General features: G+C 39.3%; 1 protein-coding gene across 1 annotated transcript in view; it reads right to left on the bottom strand.

The window, feature by feature from the left end:
* Positions 1-24,971, bottom strand: part of sema5a (sema domain, seven thrombospondin repeats (type 1 and type 1-like), transmembrane domain (TM) and short cytoplasmic domain, (semaphorin) 5A) — a 120,388-nt gene that overhangs the window by 33,948 nt on the left and 61,469 nt on the right. The window contains exons 6-14 of the mRNA XM_030123771.1: positions 24,411-24,509; positions 19,149-19,362; positions 17,606-17,891; positions 16,058-16,193; positions 11,947-12,151; positions 9,905-10,112; positions 7,880-7,997; positions 5,299-5,480; positions 2,728-2,871 (exon numbers count right to left, since the gene is read on the bottom strand). Of these exons, the coding sequence (XP_029979631.1) occupies positions 2,728-2,871; positions 5,299-5,480; positions 7,880-7,997; positions 9,905-10,112; positions 11,947-12,151; positions 16,058-16,193; positions 17,606-17,891; positions 19,149-19,362; positions 24,411-24,509 (1,592 nt within the window). The remainder of the gene's footprint in view (positions 1-2,727; positions 2,872-5,298; positions 5,481-7,879; positions 7,998-9,904; positions 10,113-11,946; positions 12,152-16,057; positions 16,194-17,605; positions 17,892-19,148; positions 19,363-24,410; positions 24,510-24,971) is intronic.

Here is a 24,971-nt window from a genome sequence, read left to right as displayed (position 1 = left end):
GGCTTATTGTAGACGCCTAACACCTCAGAAAGGAGGCCTGTGCCCCATAAAATAAAAGCCTCGCATGGCATTAAAAGAAACATTTAGTGTGCAAAAGCTGAAAAAGTGCCAGTCCTTTTCATTCTATGTGGATTAAAGCTTGTACAGAGGACTTTACCTATTTCACACATGGGCAACTACAAACAACAGCAAGTTTTTGGACACTGTTCCTGAGGCCCAGCTTGAAGTGAGTCTCCCCCAGTGGTTTGGCAATATGGAGTACATGCCTGACACACGTGAATATGCTCATATTTATGGGCATCTGGATATATTAGAAAATGGGCAAGCAAACATAGAATGATAGATAACTGTTAAGGGTCCAAGAAAAAGTACTTTCAAGACTCTTCTGATATTTTACACCACCTCACCTCTTGGATTAAGTACAAAACAATGATTTTGGATTAGCCGAGTGATACGAAAACCAAGAATGCAACATGAAAGAAAATGATTATTACATGACTGAAAACAATATGGTCATTGTTGGCCTGAACTAAAATCTATTCCCTGTTTTAAAAAACTATGTAGTGCCTCTACTGTTGCAGCTAGTTATCCTGAACTCAACTGCTTTAAAAAGACTTTATTTAAGCTTGTACAGTGAATAAATTATGTACAAAGTAACATCTGTTATACATAGTATTAATCAGTTCACCTTATTTCCATACATGTACTGTATTTGGAATTAAATCTTAAAGACCTAAAGCTATTTCTGTGACTTCTAAATGAATTTTTTTTATATATTTAACCATTCCTGAGTGGTTTTATTTTAATATTATCCTCCATATTTTGCATTTTTGCTGTATAAATCAGATATTTTCCTACACTGACCATGCTGATATTAATAAAAACTCAGAGTAAATTCAAAGGTTATTATAGCAAAAGAGAGAAAACTGATAAAAAACAGACTTTTTCAGCATCTACAACCACTGCCATTTGTCCAAAAGCATGTGTTTTATTGGTGAACCATTGTTGCAGAAGATGACCATTTTTTTCATGTTCACTACGGAGCCTCTAATAAATTCTATTCATAGGATTAGTGCTTCAAAGTTATTAAACATTTTGCATCACTAGATGATTTTAGTCGATGGCAGCTGTTCAGGTCTTCAAGGGTTAACAACAAACCAGATGTGTTCATATTTCTAACTTTGCCAAGTCCAACACAGTCTGATAAATTGCATTGTCTGTGATTTTGTTATTGCAGTATCCCAAAAGGACATCCCAAAATATCTCATGTTTATATTACCTGAAAATAGTTGCTGAAAATAGTAAAATGATCACAGATACAGTATTACATATAATCATCTGTGGAGGCTGAATGATGATGAGTTATTTTTAAAAAGGCAAAATGAGGGGTATCAAAATCACACTTTCACTCACCCCAGCTGATTAATGGTGATGAATTTGCTGCCTTTCTTATACTGAACACACATCTGCACTCACACACACACCATCCTTTTTTCTAGCCCTCACAGCTGGCCTCTAACTGGCCTAAGGTGTTTTAAATAGCTGAACAGAGCAAGTACAGAAACGCAGGAAGGAGATGAAACAAACAAGATTAAAGCAAGGGAAAGAAAAAAAAAAAAGAGTGGGTGGCAAAAATCTGTTTCTGGCCCCCCGTGTTCTTTTGAGCCAGCGGTCTCTTTGTGTGGCTCATGAGTAACTTGACTGTGCCTGTCACTACATATATTTTTCTCAGAGCTCCTGGTGGACTGGCCCTTTTCTGTCCGACTGCTCCACCAGGAGCGTTAGACGGAAAAGGTGGGAGGTTAGTGGAGGAAAATAGGAAGAGAGGAAATGAAAGAGTCCAGAGAAAAGAGGAGAAAAAAGAATGTAATATAAGGTTCATCGTTGAAGGCCATATCCAATTACTCGCCCATCACAATGCTTTTTCCATTGTCGTGGTAACCATTGGCAACAATTGGTTTCTTCTTCTCCCTATATCCTCTGAAAATATATTTATTTGAAAATTTTTCTGCCTCCACGTCTGGTTAAAGGTAGGAACTTGATAAAAACAAAACAAAAACAAAAACAAAAAAAAAAAAAACAGCATGATGTCAAGCCACGAAACACATGCATTTAATTAACACATAGATCTCTATTTAAATTTATTGAAATAAGATACTGTGGCCTACTATTGCAACTTCTTTCTAACCTCCAAACACAAAGCGTTTCAAGACTGTGCAAACATTAAACAAAAGTTTCGCAGAATAAACGAAGAGATGTACAAAACTTTATGAATACTCATCTCTTGACCTTTTCTACTTGGGCTACTTTGTATGACTCTTTGTGTTTCTCTACATACTCTCCTTGAAAAAATGATTTTTTTTCCTCAGGCCTTGAAGGTTGCTTAGAAACCACACATACATCTTTACAAGGCGATTATTCTCACCAAAGCCTCCAAAGCTTCAAAACGTAAACTCAGCCTGTGTGTGAAAGCCAGATAATTACCCAAGCACAGGCCTATCCCACTTATTTCTTAATTGGCTGTCACGAAGTTGGACATAAGTGAAAAAAAAGAAAAGAAAAAGTCACAGTCAAAGTCGTACTTCCGAACTGCAGGTTGCAAATTAAAGTAAGAAATGGATTTCCTATTTCTTTCACATGCACAAGAATCTAAGCAGGCATGTACATGGTGTAATGTCAGTGCATTTGATATCTATATGTAAAAGTGTCTAATTGTTTGCATTATACCTCTCCTCCCGGTTCTGGCCGACACATACTCGTCCGCCGTGGCGAGGGGTTGGATTACTACAGGACCGCTGGCGAACCTGGAAGCCAATTCCACAGCTGGTGCTACAGGGAGACCAGGATGTCCAAGGAGTCCAAGCTCCGTTTCTATGGAGACACACAGTTCAGTATCAGTTCAGGTAATTCATCCACAGATGCCACGCTATAATCAAAACAACACGATTACAGTATAGCTTGAAGACACTCATAATAGCCCACCAAGCCACACTTTTCATAATGTGTCAGAAGAGACACCGGTTGCTTTGTTCACTCATACAGAGCCTCAAATATGGTTTGAATTTACACTGGAAGCTGAGCTGACTTGGGTGTAACATGAATGATGAAAAGGGAATAAATGCATTTAATTAGGAACACATAACTGCAATGAATAAAGGCTGTGATAATAATGAGGAGATGACATTTTTGTCCTTTCCCTGTAAGACTGTGCTGTCTTTGTTAGCAAAGATCTAAAAATGTGAAAAGACAACCAATTCCTCATTAATCTTGTCTCACTTGCCACTTTTTCAGTGGTAGGTAAGACAATTACTTATCCCAAAATGTGGTATACTCCTAAACAGTGGCAATTTCTCATAGACTGCAAGGGAAGACCGGCTTCCCCTAAAATTACGAAAATTAAATGGTTAAATATGTACGGTTGTGTTGACATTTTATTGACTACAAATGTGTTAGAACACGTTCATCTCAAAGATGAGTTCGTTCAGAATCAGCTTTATCACAAATCAACAAACGCGATGTTGTTCACTTCTCATATATTCCGGTGCGCTGTTTTCTCATTCGATCTCTGCTCAGTGCATTTGTCCGTAGACGCCGGGCGTCTATGGGCTTCAATGGGACTGAGTGGAACAGTTTTTTTCATTGCCTCAAAATTGGACGGTAATTGGATAAATGCCACGATGTTGTTCCACCCCCGGACGCCGGGAGTCTCTGGGGGTGAATGGAGCTGTGGGCGGAGCTCGGCTGGGCTGGACGCCAGAATCCCATGTGCTGATTGGAGGATCAGTCGAAAGGCTGAATCCCGTTTGATTGACAGCTATTTTGAGATCTACTCCTTCACTGACACAGTTCAGTTTAATACCGTCGCACATTCTGCTGTGAAATCAGAGAAACCACTACGAAATTACTCGTTCATTTCTTGCACCGTAAATCAAACACACTCATTGGACTTCCTTGTTCCAATTTAACATAATTTCAGCGTTTTCTTGTTTCAGTTACGTAATTTAATCATTTCTTGTTCGAGTTTAACCCATAAAGACCCAAACAGCCACTGGTGACCAAAACCATCTACTGATCTAAACTGTTTAATACCAGTTGAGCCACTAATCCTATCAATACATGTAAATAATTGGTGTAAAATGCAGTTTTTCATCTTTTTATGTTCATCAGATATAACTTGGACGTTCAGAGGCTCCATTATGAATGTGGAAACACCGTCATCTAACATTGATTCACCAGTAAAACCCATGGAGTTGGATCAGTGACAGCGGATGGAGACACGTGTTTTTATGTTCAGTTAATTTTGTTAAAAAAGTCACTTTTTCTTCGGTTTTCTCTGTTTCTGATGTAATAAAACACAACTTTAATCTGAACTTTTATGAACATTTACATGATCAGAAAATTAACTATTGGAAAATACATGATTTATATTAAAAAACACAAAATAGAGTGGATGATATTATAATAATTGGTGAAAAATAAATAAAGAAAAATTAAATAGAGAGAAAATTTATTTGGGTGCTGCCACAGAAGAAGCACTGGGTCTTTATGGGTTAATATAGTTTTTGTAGATAGTTAAATCAATCAAACTGTCGGCTATGTCGGAGTGAAAGGAGCATCTCTTGTTTAAAAAGGCTGAAGTCTTACACCCGCAACACAATGGGCCAAGGCAATCTAAGCAGCCTAGCTCTGCTGAACATTGAGAAGACACAGGTCCAGTCCCTGGAAAAGACGCCTACTTGGTACGATAAGGCCACTGAGCATTTTCTTAAAAAGGAACGGAGGGCTGAATTTATGTTTAAATAACTCGACATTTTTTTTAATGTAAGCCGACAATGAGCTTCCCCTGTCTGAAGGACAAGCAGCCGCCACTGCTCCTAAATAATAATAATAAAAAAAGACGATTTCCTTCAAATTTTCAAGAAAAATCTTAAATGCAAGAATAATATACTGTATCATGAGTCTATGAACAGGGAAAAGATTGAGTCATTTCAGTGGTTAATTTCGCACTTGGGGTGTTAAAATCAGAAAAACTGTATGTCAGCACATTGGGTGAAAAAAAACCACCACCTAATCAACACTTTAACCCAAAATAACTGACACTGAATATTCAACATGGAATGACTTGAGTAGAGATTTCACATGTTGTCCTGTAATGAGAAGGTGTGAAGGTGCGGTGGATATTAAACCCAATTTCTCTAGTTCTTTTTATCTACTCTTTGAAGTATAATGTACAAATGACACAAAAAACCCCAACACATTTAGACTGAATTAAACTGTTAGCTGCCTATAGAAATTTACCTTGAGCAGTTAGCGACCTCGACACTGATCCCATAGCATGTCTGGCCACCGCACTGAGGGGCGGGGCTATCACAGGCTCGTGTTCGACACAGACAGGACCCGGCGCTTCCTCCATCATTATGGCTGCAAGTAGACCAGCCCGACCAGGCTCCGAAACCCCCATCGACCGTCACATTACGGACCTGTTAATAACAAAGAAGGTCAAAAATAAAAGAGAGTAATGGCTTTTCTCAGAAACAGGCCATTGCATTAGAATGATGCTCTTAGGAATGTGCTACTTTGGGAAACAAAGCCCATGGCAGATGCAAACAGGAATCAATTTTCCTCAGATGGATGTAAAAATAACCGCATTATAACATCCACAGCACATCCAAAATTGTTCAGTTACAGGGATAGAAAGTGTGCTGTAAACACAAGAAAGATATATGAAAATTGGCTCTGGATATGATGAGATAGAAAAAGAGAGTTTCAGGGAGGCAAATGAAAGCTGTGAATAGGCATACTGAAATGGTAGAAACATGAGGAAATAAAACTGGCTGCATAAATAGATATTTGAAGCAAAACAGAACGAAACGGGATGGCATCGATATTACAGGAGCTATGAATTACGAGTGATGTCCTGGGCATTCGAGCTAAATACAAAAAGGCTCTAGTGTGAGATTCGTGAGTGCAGATGATATGAGCCATGTCGCTGCTACATTTCAGGATGATTCAAGAATGCAAAGAACACTTTCGAGGGAAAAGATGAGAGAGCACGATCATGAGCTGCTTTGGCCCAAGTAGAAATAATGTCTGGTAATTGAACTCTGCTGTATACCTTGATTGAGGATGCTTGGCTACGACAGACAATTTAGTAGCGACGGCCTGGCTCGAGAACAAAAAAACAACCAATAGGATTGTTCCACCTATCATTTAGAGGCAGAGCAATACATGTCATGTCTCTAGAAACTTTACACAGACTGAAATTACTGAAAAAACACTGAGACATTTATTTTTCTTTATAGTGGGTGTCAATTTAAATGACTTTTTGGTAAAAAAAAAAAAAGAGAAAATAGTAAGAGGAAGAGTACATACTGGAAAAACTCAGACTTACTTCATTATACCTTCCCTAAACCCACAGAGAAACCAATTCTTCCTTCTATCGCAGACTTGAGGAGGTAGTGCCAGCTGGCTTTGGTGAATAGGTTGGTAAAGTGTATCTGCCTACACGCTGTTCAACACAACTCTGTGTACAAAACCCCTTACTGGCCTCCAGTGCCAGACTTCCACTTTCCTGGATAAAGCAACATAGCCGACTTTCAGTTTCTTTGCCTTTTTCAAACTGTTAATGAACTCAAAGGGAGAGAAAGTCTAACTGTGATAATAGATTACTTGTTGTTTTTTCCAGTTTTTGGTTTGGCACTGAACTGTTGTAATTCCTGCGATTTTTCTGTTCTGGTATGTCTTCAAAAACCACTTTTGTATAGCCATTTCTCTCTCTCATCACTGAATTTATTACTGCCAAAGTTAATTCATGCTCCCTCTAAATGGACTGAACCTGGTTAGACTAAGGTTAAGTGAGTAAATACATATTCCAGCGGCGATGTGGGCAGTGGTATGTGGCCACATGAGGATGCATCAAAACCAAAGGATTAGTGGCTAAACTGGACTTTGAAGCACTGGTATTATCTTTAATCATACTCCTGATGTAAAATATGCTTATATGCAATGAATATGTCATCTGAATAAACCAACCGGGTCTTGATTATCTTAAATACTCATATCCAGAGAAAATTGTTTTGCCTTCAACTCATGCAGAAATGTTGATCTGCAGCCAACATTGACTAGGAATAATTAAAAGTGCATTCTGCTATTCGTGCGTACAGTAAATAAATGTGGGATTGTGTGCGTACGTGGTATTGCATGCACATATGTCTTAACGCAAAGAGTATGTGCATACAGTGCTGGCCAAGTTTCTGCCAAAGCCACACTGACAGATGCCACTGGGTCCTCAGTGACTAGAGCACCGAATATTCCTCTGAACATGAAGCCACATAAAAGGGTACGCTGGTGCACAGCAGTCTCCACTGTGACCGGCTTGAAAATTATATCTGTGAAATGTTAAAAAAGCGCTGCTACGCTGAAATTGATAGGCTTACCGCCCCCTAATACTGCTCCCAAATTTGGTGCACGTTAAAATAAATGGAAGAGCTGTTTTGCTAATGAACACGCAGTCAGAGGTGAATGATTGAAGCAGCGCTCCTGATCATTCCCGGGGTACACACCGCTCCCTTTAAGTCAAGTTGTTCAGTCCCGAGATGCCTTTCTTTGACAAGGATATGTTTCTCCGTCTGGTTATAAGGGCTGTTGCTTAGTTGTGAGCGTCTGGAGAGAATACAGAGCAGTTTGTATCTTTCACAGAAGAGAAGTGAAGATGACTGCGAGTATTCTATTCATGTAGAAAGAAGACTGAGAAAGAAGGCCAAGTAAGGATAATTGTGTTTTCTACTAGCTTTTATGGAGCTACAAACGGAAGCAAGAAACACCTAAGTGAACCAAAATGAGGTATGAATAGATCAGGGAGCAGCACTGTAATACTCACAGGGCACTTAGTGATGCTCTGCTCCCACTGGCTCATCCTGACACTTTCCTCCAGGGTGGTGCATTTCTTCAGCAGCATGTCCCAACCGCAGTATGGATCTCTGGCTCCTACACATGCTCTAAAAACGGGGGAGGAGGAGAGACCGAAGTTTACTTTTAATAAGCTTTTATTATCCCGTCTTATGTCAGTACAGATGACACTGCATTTTGGCAGGACGTGAAATCAAATCTCTGCTTGTAACGCGCACAAAAAAAGATGAGAGCTGTGATTGTGGTGAGAGAAATGATGAATGGGAAAAGCAGAAAATGGGGAAGATAAGGTGGGAGAGGAAAGGTAGGGAAAAAAATAGAAGAAGAAAGGAGGTGGAAGGAAATAGAAAAAAAAAAAAACAGACTGAGAGGTGGTTAGTTTATTTGATGGGGTGGGAGTGAAAAGAAAGGTGAGTGGAAAAAAAAAATTACAGAGAGAGACAGAGCCCACTCGTCTGTCAGAAGAGGCGAGAGATAAGGATGGAAGCAGTGTACAAAACTGACACAAGAAAATGTTAATTTGGTTTATTTGTGAATGCAGAACACTGGGACGCTCTACAATTCCTATACTGGATCAGCATCCTAAAATTGTGTCTTACACAATGTGCTGACTGATTTTTCAGGTAATCTTCAGGCATATTAGGAAAGCACACAGATTATAGTTTTATGTTTGCTTACACACATATATTTCTGATTCAAACAGCTTATCAGGCCGACAAATATTCACTGTGAGGATATTGTAGCAAAGATAGGTGCGTCTGTTTTCGTCATATCTGCTTCAGGAGGTTCATTGAGTGCAATAAAATGCCTAATGTTACTCTTTTCATGCAAATACAAGGCTGAGGTGACAGCACAATGACATATCTCTGAGCCACAGGCATCAGTGCATCCTGACATGCCCCTAGTGAAATGTAACTAAAGTTGTCCGTGTGTTCCATAACAATGAACCGTAGAAACAAATATAAGTGCACTTATGCAAGGGTACACGATCGTATGCATCCATAGCTGCAGAAAACTGTAGGACAGCCAACAGTCTTGTGTTCTTGCACACACTCACAAACACACACACAAAGCCATTGACGTAATGTCTGGGTGGCTAACAACAAGAAGAGATTTATGGACTGTATCTGTTCGGACAAGGATATCAGGGGTGACAACAGTACAAAATGAAAGGGAGAAGCTAATACCTGTCTTTCAAAGGGCCTTAGGGGCTTTGATAACTGTACACCAGCCATCAGTGAACAACACCGCACACACAGCTAAAGACGGAGCCAGCCTACTAATATTTCAAACATGCAAAGCTCAAAGAAATGACAGTGATGAACCCCTATAACTCTCCTCGTCAGCTTGCATTTATTGGTTTTATTTATTTATTTTCCTGGCTGTCTTGTTTTCTTGCTCTACAAACAGCAAACGAGCTGATGAAGTGCCCTAATGGCTGCAGCATATTTCAAAAAAGCAAACCGCTGTAATATGAAGCCCTAACTCTTCCAATAACAGCTTATTGTGTGTGAGATAAGCTAAGCAGGTGTGATTCCTTTCTGCACACTTTTGATGGATGGGATCCCAATCTAGTGTTGAGTCTTCACACCCTGGCCTCTGTCTCAGGTTTTCTTTGCCAATATTTATGCCTTGACGGAGCATCTTCCAGACAGACAGAAACTCAATATATCTGATAAACACACACGCGCAGTTGCTGCTAGATATGTGCGACGAAGGCAGGAATCGCATGGCTGTGTATACGGGTCAGCGGCAACAAGATGAAGAGAATGAGACGGGAAGACAGAGGGCAGCCGTATGCACCTCCAGTGGCTCAGACAAAAGCTGATTTACGAGGTTTTAAATCTCAGCAACGGCCCCTGACCAACACACAGGCCTGGCCTTCTCCGATAAAGAAGATTTTTATGAAAGAGGGAGGGTTAAAAGTTTCACTGCACACATTTGCTTTTGACACATTCTGCTGGGATTAATGGTGTTTGTTTGTACATGTACTCACTCTCTGCTCTTATGGTAGCTGCATCTCTTGAGTGGGATCTTGATGACCTGGTCTCTTACACCCACATAAAGCTCGCTGCGGCTGTGCAAGATCAGCAGGCTTCGGATCGGCTGCCTCTTCCTAGGCGGGAAAATCTCAATCTCCTCCAAAAGGCAGCTCCCCATAGACTGATTGAGAGGGGAGAGTACTTTTCTGATAGTACCATAATCTGGAAAAGATAGGGGAGGAGAAGATTTGGTCACATAGAGGAAGGAGGGTGTTTATCTGTAAGAGAAAAGTAGTAGAATAGTAGTGAGGGAGGGAAAGAGCTGGATGAGAATTGCAAAAAGGGGAGTGTGAAGCATAGAAAACAACAAAAAAAATTTATCCTAGATGAGCAAAACTGCACACAAGCTGTTGTGAACTCGATATGAACTGTACCTCCTAACTGGGGGACTCTGAAATAAGACTGTCAAAAAAAAAAGTGGTGGTTGGTGTGCCAGGCTTGGTTGTGCCATCATCATGCAGTGCTGTACTTGCAACTAGGGAATTGATATGGCACCTGAATATCTGATTTTTTTTGGCCTACTTTCCTTCCGCTGGATATTCTAAGGAAAGAAAAACACTTTGTAGTTTTGAGAAAGGCGAGTGCTGAAAACCTTGTCATTGTGAATACATCCTGACCTTTATTTTACGTAAGGTAGGCCCCGTGAGATTTAGTTAGGGGCAGATTGTCTTTTGGAAGAGCTTATACAAACATAATCTATTATACATGCATCCCCTAGGTGAGGAAAAAGTAATTAGGTGCAGAGTGATGCCAGGGGAAAAAGGGTGAATTGCTAATACTGAAGATAGTTTGGAGGTAGGAATGAAAAAGTTAAGTATTGCCCAGAGATAATGTTGACGACACTAATACTAAACCCTGAGTGGGTTAAAATTTTTGATAATTTGAAAAACCTTAAAGACTGCGCGACATTTCTTGTTGTGAATCAAATTTGTTCCTGTTGACTCCAAAGGATAAAATGCTGCTGCAGGGCTAAAGTTACTAACAAAGACTGAATAACAACAGAATGTGGTACTACCTTCTTCAAGCCACATGTTTATACAAAACAACTATAAACCTTAACATCTTCAGACCACATTCGAAGCCATCATGTTCCCCACAGCGGCTCCAATCAGCAGAGTGCGTTTGACCGTTAATAATATCATGTGATTAGGTACAGTATATGCGCTAGCCAATGGCCTTGGCAACGTTTCAAATGTTTTCATTAGTGTCTGGTTAGTGTCTGGGGAACCTGCAGTGTGGGCAGCTCCGGTCTGATGCTACATTGATCAGCGCCCCATGCAAACAATGAGAGAAGAGGAAAATGCCAAGCACAAAGCCAGCGAACTAGAACAGGTTGTGTGTGTACGAGATGGTGTACGTGTATATTTTGCACTTGCATGTGAGATATCCTAAAATAACACTGACGCTACAACAGGAAGATCATGTTGACATTTCCCAGTGGGTGTATGGCACATTAGCACTGTGAAGTGGGTCACTTCGCTCAAATCCCATTCAGTACTGCCATACATAATCCATACAGTATGTTACATCATAATACAGAACAGACGTTGTTGTGTATCAAATGCCTTTCTGATACTGTTGTTCTCAACACTTTGCCTTGTGCATATTGTCACTATTATGATCAAACAGTCGACTAATAAGCAGGCGGTGCCACACAGTTCAGAATGGGAGCTGAGTGTGTTATTAATTACCCGTCTGTCTTGTTTCGACATACGACTCTTGGCGGTCTCATTGTGTTTGCTCGCTCTTCTAAAGAACTATATGTGTGTGATGCGGGGTGCAATATGTGTGCATCTGTCTGTGCATTTGTATTGTGAGGTTAGAGGCATGCGAGTGCATATGGAGGACATATGGAAATTCGTAGGGATCAGGCTTAAGTCAGGAGACTAAGCTTTGATGTCTCCTTGTGACTACAGATCTATTGGTTTAATGTTTATTCTTTCAGGCCTTTGTTTTATGTGCATAGGTGAACCTTGGCGGCTTAAGCGATACCCACCTGTGGCCAAGTAAATGATGTGAAACAGTGTGTCTTTGCCTTGTACCACATCCACTGCCACATGAGTGAAGCGGACATTGTCTTCCATGAAGTAGGGCACTGGAACCACAGGTTGGACCACCTCGTGCATCAATAAAAATTTCTGAGCGTCCTGCAGGTTTCTTTCGGTCAGGTTTACATAGGAGCCAGAGTCAATGGTGCCACACTGTGGGGACGGAAGAGTTGAAAAGGACAGGTTTGACTGACTTTATTCATAACACCCAAGCATTACATCTTTGGAATAGGAAGCCATTTTAATAACCTTAAGATTTCATAGCCACAAGAGATGGAAAAAAGAGGGATTGAATGATTAACTGAACAAGGCTTTAAAGTCCATTGCAGCTCCTTCCCATGGTTTGCTATCCTCACAACCTTAAGGCTTAATAGTCAATACATTGGGGCCGATGAAATGAAAATGAATGAATGTTTGACTGAACAAGTAGTTATCTCTTTTATTAGATTTTTCCTCATATGCATATATATTGCTGCTGAGTTTTATTGGTACCCAGTCATAATGTTTCTGATTGTTCCTTCTTAACCAAGAAAATAAACTAATATCTTAAAAAGGTTTTCATCCAGACAGCTTAATTTCTGCTATTCATAAAATTGGAGAAATAAATGCCTCCAGTGAATGTAACTCAAACAAAAGGCTCCACAAAAAAACATAAACCATTAAAATTACTTGAATCCAAGATGTTAAGACCTGTCTGCAAAATAATACAGTTAAAATAACAAAAGTGTCTCTCAAAAGCAACATTCCATTATCGCACATTCATTTGGTTTGATCCACCAGTGTTGCCTCCTAGTTTCCAATCAGTATCCCAGTGAAGATCAGCTACTGCAGCACAGCCACAATGCTTGGGCATAATATGAAATATCTGATGAGCTTGATATTTCCACGAGTTCATTTTTAAAAGAAGCATAATAAAGTACACTATTTCCAAATGGGATTTTAAAGACAGGAATATTAAGAAATCATAGGTTCATACTTACTGCGCTGCTCAATTTTGGAAAGGTTTATGAGAGGTTTTAATATAGTAATAAAAATATCTCACCGTGTCACAGGTTTAGAAGTATCTTTACTCAAATTACATTACAAATAGACATGCATTAAACAATGCTAGTTATTTAAATAAGGGGAATTTGTGACATTTTAAAATACTGATTATTAAGCTGAATTTCCCATTACAGCAGTCTGTAGAACATTCTGCACTGCTGTCAGCAGTAAAGCACTGATAGCATACAAAAAAATGGACTGCAGGGAACATTAAGCAATTCTTTTTCTTTTTCTTCCTGTTTTTGGGAGAGAAGATACACTGTATTTTTCTAAGTTCAGTGTGAGGTGAGACATTCAGTCGGTCCAGCTGAGGGACAACTGGATGAGTAAAGCTAACCATGCATGTCCTTCTGAGTAAAAAAAGGACCCGGGTTGGGAGGATTGTGGATTGTGGGGCCCCATCCATAAAGAATAGGTCTAAACAAAGACATGGGGAACAGAAAACGAAAATAAGACGTTCTTGGTTCTTGGTCCAGTACTGGTGTTCTGTTTTTAACATTGTACCATAGGAGGCTGTATTTGCTGCAGGCTAACTATACCAAACACTTCATCCATAGCTGAAACTAGATCTTGGGTGGCTATTAGTTCCTGCTGACTAGTTACAGTGGCAGGAGCATAGATACTTTATATGGATCAATCACCAGCTCTCCTTGGGCTGATAGATGAGACTCATGGAGGGTTTCCCCAGGACAGACAACAGATCAGAGCCCTTGCTACATCAGGACATTGGAAATTAAAGCACTGGAGGATAGGAAAAAGCAACCCTGTGTGTATATGTGTATAATGTTCATTTTAACTGTGTGCCTTTGTGTTGCTTCTATAGGATTAAAATGTGTAATCTGTGTGCATGTGTCTACAAAATAACATGTTTAAGTTTTCCTTTAGTGGTTTGCCTTTGGTGAGCTGCCCTTAGACAGAGCCCATGCGTATGAATCCCATCATATCCCAGGGTCTGTGTGATTGTATTTCTGCCACAGACTGACAAAGTTAGGCATGCTGACCAAAGCCAGTCTATGACATCTGTGAATGCAGTGAGAGATGGATGTGCGATTTCCACAGTACAGTCAAGGTGAGGGACAGAACCATCATTTGGATGAGGGCCCATACAACATTCAGCTGTCTCGCTCATCATCAGTGCATTGTGCCCTGCCAGCATGATAAGTGCCAAAGAGAGATAGTATTGCTTTACAGCCTGTTTTTGCAAAAATGGCCTTTTGTTTAAAATATATCTCATAAAATGTAAAATTTGAGCATCCTTCTAAGATCTGACTATAACATTGTGTCAATTTCGGCACTAAATGGGCATGAATTGTTTTGAATGATGCTGTTTAACTTGAAATATCTAAGAACATTTCCATAAATGTTTGGCTTGAAGTTTACTGTAATATAACATATTTCCCTACATATGGAGCTTAACAATGAATGCCTTTCCACAGTAAGCAATTACAGTCTGACAGAAAACCTTTACAACACAGAGATAGTATTAGCTTCTAATGCACAACGAACATGACTCATAGTCTGAATAAACCCAGTAGGATCAATCCATGTGCTTCAAGTAAATGGAGGGATTTTCTCTCCAGACGAACAGGGAATTAAGCTTTCAATCAATGACCGGTGTGTGCGTTGAGTGACGAGTTCACAGTGATAATTATCCCTATTTGGCACCAATCTATTATCTGTACTTTAGGTGTCATATTTATGTACAGTAGATATGACTGTGTTTATGGTTGCAGGTTTTCTGTAGGTGTGTGTCAATACATGTGTGTAGGTGTGTGCACAAAGGGTTGAAAAAAATGGACAGGCCATAAATCCTGTGCTCGTAAATCTAATCCTCCAACATTGACAAATGCTTGATGAAGATGTCACTGAAACCTAGATAAAGTGTGCATCGGTCCAGTGGCGAGGAGCCGCTATTGTGTCCGAGCTTAAGAGGGAAGATAGGGGATGGGGAGGAAGAACTGATTCTGGTTTATCCTTGAGGAACATAACCTTAAAAAAAAGCCGATGATACATAGAAATCTTTCTGCGGTGTATGTACTGGCTGTTGAACAGTTTGAATCTGTGGTCTAGATTGTGTAAATAGGGAAAATTGCTTTTTCAAGGTGAGCGATTTTCACTCAAACAGAGGGTGATGTGCCTTCATGCATTACAGTTATGTGAATAAAAGAGGGAATGGTACAGATTCTGTGTTGCAGATTCATGAGTCGATGTATGTTTTTTTGAGTTGCACCAAACAGTTTGTCTGCACGAGCATGTCATTGCAAATAATGTATGAGAGCGAAACTTCTCGGTCGCAGGCAATGCTAGCGCGTGTGCATCTGCTGGCTCGACAAAACTGAGGACCCGTGATGGTGAACACGAGTGGAAGTGACGTGCGTGTCTCCACTTGGCAGTCAGACCTCAAAGGGAATGGAATCCCTGGTGGAGGGCTGTATGGATTAGCTCCCTCGCTATCTGCTAAGCCTACTACAACTACAAGTCACTTCTTCTGCTAATAAAACATTCCCTCTGTGTCATCAGCAAAAAGCATGGTATTGAATAGGGATAAGGTGTCCCCGTGTTGCTTGGTTTGGCCCTCTTGGTTTTAGGACTGAGCATAAACATGAAGTGCCACTAGCACAAAACAAGGACAGTTTATTAGAAAGGGCTATAGTTCACAGAAAGGGGCTGTGAGACATATTATATGAATGCCTGTGCCATTGTAAAAATCACTGGGTTTTATAATGAGCAGTCGTAATGCCTGTATTTATGAGCAGACGGAGACGGGTGATTGAAATAGAGAAGAAATTAATAAAAATGAAGAGCTTGCTGGGACGTTGCGGCAGGATGAATGCACATTTACACATGAGGACACACAAAATACAAAACACAAAATTAGATTAGCTCTGACTTACAACTCAAATGCACAGTACATAAAGTCCCATGGTGTTGTTCCTGTTGCTACTCTAACAAAAAACATAATTAAATTCAAATAATAAAAAAGTAGACCAGGCATCTTTGGAGTAGTTTAGTTACCTGGAAGTCTGGGTTGGGGTTGGGGTAGGGTAGCCAGGCAGACCGGGAGTTCTCCTGGTACTTGAAGGGCCCATTGAAAACCTGTGATATGGCACTGAGATTGAAGGCACACACCGCAGATGCAGCAATGCTATTTCTGAACGTCAGGAAGAGAAAAAAAGAGAATAGGCAGAACGAAAAGAGTGAGATAAAGGGGAGGAGGAAACAGACAAATGTGTTATAAAACAGACATCTACAAATAGACATATAGCAGCAACCGCCTGAAACTTAGCTCGCATTTTGTTGATATTTGTGAGGCTGACCTCTATTCGAATTTGTGTTGCTCTTGGCCGACAAAACAAATCAAACTCTGGGCAGACAGCCGCAGACACCAACATAAGTGATCGTCATTATTGGATTATAAATCCAGCAATAGGACACAATTAAGCTGCTTGGCTTGTCTGATTAACTGTACAGATCTCAGGGCTGAAATACAACTTTGACTTTTTAAGCTGTCAGTTTCAACAAGTACCGGCCTCCTCCCTCCGAAGAGAAAGTAAAGAATGAGAGTATTAACTCTCAACTCAAACTGTGAGACTTGGGCGATGTGAATTATAATCCAATGCTGCTGTTCATTAAACTCTGTGCCTGCAGGGGGAAATGTTTCCAATACCCTTCAAAAGACTTTTTCAGCAATGTGAAGGCATTGACCATAAAGAATAGATTACTCAGCTTTTAATAATGGTCTAAGTGTGTGTGCACATGTGAGTGTTTGTGTGTATGGGAAAGAAAAAAAAAGAAAAAGATAAAGAGACAAAAAAAAAAAAGGCAGATTCTAATGTTTTTTGAAAATAATTGTTTTCATCCATGGATGCGTGCTGTCTATTACCGCCACTGTATGCATAATTCAGTGTAGACTTCTAATAAGTACAAAGCTTCAGTTATGGGATCTAAATGAGAGGCATAAGCGAGCGTATCTGTGGCTGGCTCTGGTGTTATGTATTTATATGGTGTAGAGTAAACAACATATCCATGTGTAGTACAATTTCATACAGTATATTGTGTACAAAAAAGGTCAAATGCCGTTTAATGCCGTTAGCTGTCATAATGTGTCAACAAAAATGATAATGCAATGCCAAAAACGCTGAATTATACATGACCCTATTTCATCGGTAAATTAGGAACAGCACCAAAGGAAGTCTTATCTGTTTTATCTGACACCAACAAGCGGTGGTAGATCCTTCAAAATGAAAATTATACAGAGCCCTTGAGCTAAGGTTGTAAAAAAATAACACTACAACTTTAAAAAAAAAAAAAGTAAATCAGCTGACTTTATCTGATTATTTACAAAGACTGTATTTATTTCAAAGAACTTGTATGCAAATTAAAACATAACAGACTGGACTAAAACAGAGCAAATTGCTAAGATTTGCTCACAAATTACTCATAGTAGCAGAGCAGCTGAAAAATCTGCTGAATGCAAAACCAAATGCACCACAAAGAAGTAAATATGCATAAGCTGAGACAACTGGTGTCACTGTGATTTTGTAAAAACTTCTTGTCACTCACACATTGGTAGTAAAAATGCCATAAAGCAGCTCCAACTCTGGCAGGTAGAACGTGCCCTGCAGTTCATTGTAGTTGAAAGGGATTTCTCCTGGCCTGGAGCAGTTGAGTCTAGCTTTCATAAAGGTGGTCCAAGTGTCCTCCAGGAGGAAGCGACCCCCGATGTCATTCTTGCAAACGCGTCCTGCACGGGAAAACACTGTTCGGCCACAATCGTGCTCCACAGCGTTTTCCCGGAAGAAGAAGTAGGTGAAGTTTCCGATATCGTAAGAGGAGACGAAGTTTGGTTCTGCAGAGAGAGAAGGAGTGAAAAGTTAGGCAACAAGAAAAACATCAGGGGAGATGTAACCAAGGGAGGAAAATGAAATACGGAGAAAAATTATAGACAGCTAAAAGAGAGATGGAGTGCAGAGAGAGGAAGACAAAACACCTCAAGAAAAATATTTAAGGCTGTGGGAGTAAGATGGAAAGAGAATGAGTATGTGTTATGATTGATTGACTCGCGAGGTGAGGTGCAGCCTACACAACAGCAGGTGATCAGGATTAACAACCACAGGCCAGGTTATTAATGGTGTTGTGTTGTAATAAGAAAACTAATTTTTCATTCCCCACACCCAAAGGTTAGGATGAGAAATGACCAAAACAGGTGCAGCATAATAGCCTTCACCCTATCTAAAACATGCAACCTTCATGACACTATCACAGCTAAGACGTTCATTTTTATGTATGACATTATTGAATCTAAACCGCTCGCTTTATTCTCTCTGACAGTGATTTAATTCACCTTTAAATGAAAGCGTTTCCCCCCCTCCTCATTTCAACCCTCTTCTCCTCTGCACATTTGGAGGGCAGTGCAGGAGGAGACGGAAGAAAAAAAAAATCAATCCGCCATAAAATTAGTTATTAAACCTCTTCCCAGAGGTTGCTGCAAAGCAATGTATGTGGTGGCTTTTAATTTATTTTTTCAATTTCGCTTAAATGTGAATCAGATAAAGTCGCTTGCTGACAAGATACTGATTGACCTGCTCCCCTCTAGGCTGGACACCTTAAGGCTTAAGCCATCTGATGTTCTTAAGTCTTGACTGAGGTATTCATTCAAAATGGGTCTGAGCTGTCAGACAAAGACATCCACTATCTGAAGAGTTTGGAGCCCCTCAGAGAAGCTGTGAGATAAATATAGAGATTTTCCAGTTGCTTAGTAACTTTGTAATTGTTGTGTGATAAAAAAACAAAACAAAAAACAAAGTCAGAACAATTATGATTCTTTTTCAAAAATTTCAACACTACGTTCCACAATAGAGCAGTGATTTAAGGTGGAGTACATCTAATCAACCTAAGGATACAAATTCCATCTGCCATTTTGGATAAACATCTGCCATACTTATGCATCCTTGAGCGAACTGCTGAACAGAGTTGCAGTAGCCTTATTCAAAAGCTGCAAAAAACACAATGCTCTCCTTCACTGTGTTTCCACCCGTTCCCCATGTAAAAACCTGCAAAACCTTGTAACACCTTTATCTAGACTCAAACTTTGGCAGCTCTCTACCGTTCAGCCACTTGGAGTTGTACTGTGCCGTGCGCAGTGGTGGCAAACCGCCCAGGCTGCGGTAGATGGCGGGGTCTCGCCCAGAGAAGTCCATGGCCGTGGCCGCGTAAAGCTCTCCACTGGAGGTGATGAGGGCGGTGGAGTTGTGGAGGGGGTTGTAGGGACACCGGGCCATTCCACTGATCTGATCGTGGATCTCTGTCAGATTTGTCAGCTGCAACATGGACAAAGATGAGGATGAAGTTGGGGATTAAAGTAGAATTTTTCATAACAGAAGAATAAAAATAGGTGCTGACAGGGTGCAGACATTGCCTTGAGTCACTTTAAAATGATAATTTGTAACAGAAGTGTCCTTTGAGTTATGAGTGTAAAACAAAAATATGCACTATGCTCATATTTTCCTCTACTTCTAAATAAAGGATTGAATAGAATAATAATAATTAAAAAAAAAAAAAAAACTGCATAGAGAAGCAAAGGGCAACATTAAAATGCAAACCAGTGAAGTCTGGTAATGTTTTGTTTGTTCCTGCCAATATGCAAATGCTGCAGACAAAAATACTTCATCTCATTATGTTTTGTTTGGTTTATCTACTGCAAAACACATAGTGAGATATATATGAGGAAAACCTTCAGGAGCAGGGAATATAATCAGAGAACACATTTGGAATCATTAGTAACATAAAGTACACAAATTGAGCAGCTGCCTCAAGACCAGTGTTAAGAAACCACCTGTTAAGAAACCCATGAAATTCTTAAAAGCAGCATCTTAAATCAAGGCTGCTTTTTGTTTCCTAGTGTCGGTTTCTTATGTCTGTAAAGGACAAGCAGCTGTTTGTCTGGTTATATCATTATTATACCACATCTTTGAGAAGCTTCTCTCTGTACAAGAGAGGCGTGATGCGAGATGCAGCCGTCCCTCACATTCCGCCTTTGAATATGAAGCCAAATCCAGCTCGCCGCTTTTTAAAAATACTTTACAGCATGACCGTGGCTTAGCCCTGACACAGTGCACTGACTTCTACATAAAAAAAATACAGGCCGTAGCTTAGTGACTCAGACTTGAATACCTAAAAAGCAGTAATGCACTTTCGGAAATCTGAGACGTAATTATATTTTATAGCGCAAAAGTAAATACTACATGCAAGGATTAGCTCATGGTTTGTAGTTCCTTCCAAGTTTATTTAAGCTCTGAGGGAAAATTCACAACACAAATTAAAATGTCTGCAGTACACTGATAATTACAATAATCCTATTTGCAATTACTTTTCTATCAATCTGGGTTCAACAACTCCACACTTGACTTTTTATTCAGATGACCTCCAGTCGCAGAAACATTGCAAAAGATTCAAAGCTCAATCTGTCCTCTTTCCTATCAGACTCTCAAATGATCTGTCACTGAATAATGTGACGACAGCCCTTCCACGCGATCCCAGGCTCCGATTCACACCGAGTTAGGGATCACTAGTGACTTCTTAGCCAATTTCCTGGAGCCTGTCGATTTGGATAAAAGGTCCTGTTAACTCGTGCCACCTCTGCTCCACCCGAACCGCAACAAAACAGAGCGGCCCTGTCTGTGCTCCGCTTGGCCTGGAATGAAAGCCTCCCATTGAAAGGACACTGAACGGCCGGAATTACCGCCTTTTAGGTCAAACGGGTCATTTACAAAAACAAGAACAGGAGTGATAAATAGACAGGCTGCGATGCATCCACTACATATTCATGAAGTGGAGTGAAGGTTGTCTCTGTAGAGCACCCAGCAGCTGCGTGAGTAGGACACTGAAGTGACTTTAAAAGCTTCTGATTGAGACTTTTCAGACAGAGACAGGTCACAGCTTAGACAGACTTTGTGAAAGCCAGTTGGAAGCTACGTGTGGTGCCACTGAGACATTACTGTGGCTATTGAGAGAATTTTTAACTACTCAATCTGACAGGAAATGTAGCCAAAAGCTTTTTATGGCCAAAGATCTGTTAAGGGACAGGAGTTTAACTGATATTCTGCAGAGAATTCTTAGCAATGACATGTCTGCAGTAATTACAATATATGTGTTTTTTTCAGTGTCTTCTCATCTTGAGTATAATTGACCAGTTATAGAAAATTAGATGAACTTAGCGTCCAAATTGTTTGACAAATATGTGTTTGACAGTCATCAAATCTCGAAGGAAAATATAAGAAATGCAAAAATCCAAATTCTATCAAGTGTATTTTTCTCATTTCTAGTCAAAATATCTCATCACACTTAAAATACGACATATTCACTTGAAGAGTTTTTGCTTGAATTAAGCAAAAAAAATCTTGAATTAAGCAAAAAAAAAAAAAAAATGCCATTGGAACAAGCGGAAATTATCTTGGTAAGATTTCTTGAAATAATATTTTCAAGATCTATTGTCCAAAAATAAGTTCTTATATCTCACTGAAAAATTACTCTGTAGGTGATTATGTCTTGTTTAAAGTGTGTTGACTTTTTTTTTTTAAGATAAGTTTTTATTAACAGAAGCTTTTACAGGATATGAATGGAGTTTAACCAACATCTACAGTTCGTTACAGTGAGATAAGGAACACCCATAAATATATAAACTTACAGATACACCACACAGGGATGATTTTTAAACATCAGAAGAAAAAAAGAAGAAATAAATACATCAAAATAATAAAAATGGAAATCAAAACAAAAATATTACATGAACTTTTCCCATCCCACCCCCCACCCTCCTCCCTTGTACAGCTCTCAATTTCCTTTCATTTATATACCTACACAGTCTATATACATAGTTTATATTAAAGTGTGATGAAATATTTTGACTAGAAATGAGAAAAATACACTTGGTAAGATTTGGATTTTTGCAGTGAAGAAATGCAAAATCCTATGACTGTAACACAAGCTTCTACTAATATCTCCACTAATGCAGCTTATGTCACTGCTATTTTTATACTGACAATTAAAATACTCTTTCAGCAGCTTTTAGTGTCACTATAACTGAGAAACCAATTAGTGCAGAAATAATAAAACTGTAAAAAATAAAAATGAGTGATAGTGTTTATGAGAATACTTCCACATAGCATGGCTTACTGTCTATGGGGAATGTTCTTAATTGTAATATGCGTAATTTCTGAAATATTATTAGGAAAAAGGGTGTCTGGCGTTCTGAAAAGCAGTAAAAATGCCACCACCTCCTGTTAATTTTGTCTTATTATGAACATACATCTTATGTGTTTCTGATTTTAACTTTTATAAGCAACACAAAATGAAATGCATTTGTTAAATTCAATATTTTTTGTGAAACAAGCCTAATATATGCACAAGGTCAAACACTACTCAGTAAAAAAAATAATAAATAAAAAAATAAATAAATGAAAATCAACTCCACACTGATGCAATTATTTCTTTAAACAAAGCTGGGTAAAATAATTGGGGCATGCTTTTATTTTTTTATTAGACATTTCCCTTGTTCTTGCTCTGTTAATGGCTTATTATGCAGAAAAAGAAAGAAATGCGGTCATAATCACATTGACCGCTGGCATTATTACCATTGTCATCGTCATCGGTGGCTTGAAAGACAGAGAAATTAACAGCTGTTTAATCTGTAACCTCTGAGAGCTTATTAAACTAATAAAATATTCTGCTCCCTCTGTGTTCATCCATCACAGCTGATAGTAAATCTGTCTGAACATGAATCCATAGCTGTTCCAAACCAGTGTTTCACATTAACGGCCATTCAGTGAGTAAATATGACAAAGCCTAATGAAATACTGCTATATAATGTCATGACATTTCAACTATATGTATTTTCACAGCAGTAAACACTCATTATGAGCCTGTGACCTTTGGATACAGTGCTTTTGGACAAAAACAAATGTCATCATAATAGTAAACTCATACCTCCTCCTCCTCCTCTGAAAGCCCACAGTAGGCGACGCAGATATTTGATACGGCCTGATCGGTCTTTTAAGGTAAGAACAGTACTCTGACATTTTAAATGTTGGCTTCCGCTTTACTTCAGTGGGCACTTGTCACAAAGAATAGTGGCTGGAAAAAGAATTCTATGCAGGCACTTTAGTTACCAAGAAACATGGCTATTAGACTAAAATATAAAATGAAAGGGCAGGAGCGTTACAGACGGCAAGTTCACAGGCATGCGCACAAAAATAAATGTTCTGTTGCTCATTGTCACCACTAATATCTGACAAACAAACTGAAAACTTCCCTGTAAAACATGGGATTAAGTGCTGCAAGAAATGTGTGACATAACGACAGAGGGGAGTGAAAACAGATTCACACAAGAATTAAATATAGAACAAAAACATTTAATACACAAAATAGAACCCGAGTAACTGATTCATGAAGGGCAAAGTAAAAATGAAACCAGGAGTATGTTTACCTGTGCACCGGAACCAGGATTAGTAGGACTAATAATTTTAAGTTTAGCAAGTATAAGGTGACATGGCTTCCTAATTACCGTCTTAATAAGATTCATCTTTTTAATCAGTCTACCATCCCTGACTGCACAACAGGAGCCAAGAGAGCTGTGAAAACTCCAAACACTAAATTGTGGGATGTCAAATTCACAACTCATTCACTTTGATTAAATATGCTGCTCAACCTTGAACTTCGTTTATATCACTGATGGTTACAATAATTCTGCTTTCAATCAATAATCAGTTATTCCAGGATAACTGCGATATTTATTTAGAGCTGCAGAAATTAATCAAGTATTACTTGAACAAAAATAAAAAAATATTTGCTGGTTGTATCTTCTCCAACACAAAGAATCGCTTGGTTTCTTTGTCTTTTACATCAGTCACTGGGGTATCTTTGGATTTTATTATTTGATAAAATCAAATACTCTCTTATCCATAAAGTTGGAATCATTTTGTTTTCAGACAGTTTTTACTTTTTCGTCCTATTTGCAGACATCAGTGATCACCTTTGACCAGGTCCACTGATTACATACCGAGTCCCAGTTCTACTTTATCTATCAAGAATAAAAAGAATAAAATAAAGAATTCATGAGAAGATGTGTAAATATTTCATTCCAATTTTATGGGCAACAGTGTAGTTGGAAGACAGTACAACTGAAAAAACTAGCTGAAGGACTGAAAAAAAAAAAAAAAGTCAGCAGATTAGTCAGTAATGAAAATAATCATTAGCTGCACCCTTATATTTGTTTCTGCACTTCATTGGGTTAATCATTGTTCTATTAATGCAAATCTACTCAAAAGTCAAACTGCAGCGTCATAGTAAAACCAGAGGCTGCTGTTCATACCGTTCGGTTGGTGCAGATTGGGGTAAAGGCATTGGTTCCACAGGTAAACAGCCTGTTCCCGTTCACCAGCAGCACCCTGATGTAGTTCTGGCACTCCTCCTGTGAAAACACACCAGCAAACACACATATCACAGTTAGCAGTTAGCAGCAGCACCATTATCTACCCATTGACAAGCAGTAGCATTAGGCACAGGAACAAAATTACACTTTATGCCAATAAATGAGACAAACACCTGCAACTGCAGGAGGGCTACTCTAAAACGTGGCCAAGCTTGACAGAGTCAAATCAAGGCTAATGCCCATACGGCTTAGCCATGTCACATCTTAATTCAACAGGGACCAGATTTGGAGAGGGATGTGAATGAGGTGTAGAACAGATAAATGCAGCGAGCGTGAGAGAGGACCACTCAGGATTAGTTTCGAAAATTGCCTTGGCTTTGTTGACTGGTCAAAAAGTGAAATGAAAGTGCAGCCTCTCATATACTTCAATCAATCATGTTTCTTTTTAGCATGCTCTCTACATTAATCAATTCAAGCCACTTTTCTCCAAATTATGGTGAA

The sequence above is a fragment of the Sphaeramia orbicularis genome, chromosome 20, assembly GCF_902148855.1.
Source record: "Sphaeramia orbicularis chromosome 20, fSphaOr1.1, whole genome shotgun sequence".
Taxonomy (NCBI): Eukaryota; Metazoa; Chordata; class Actinopteri; order Kurtiformes; family Apogonidae; genus Sphaeramia; species Sphaeramia orbicularis.
Note: the sequence above shows the minus strand (reverse complement) of the source record. Positions and strands in the feature narration are given on the sequence as shown.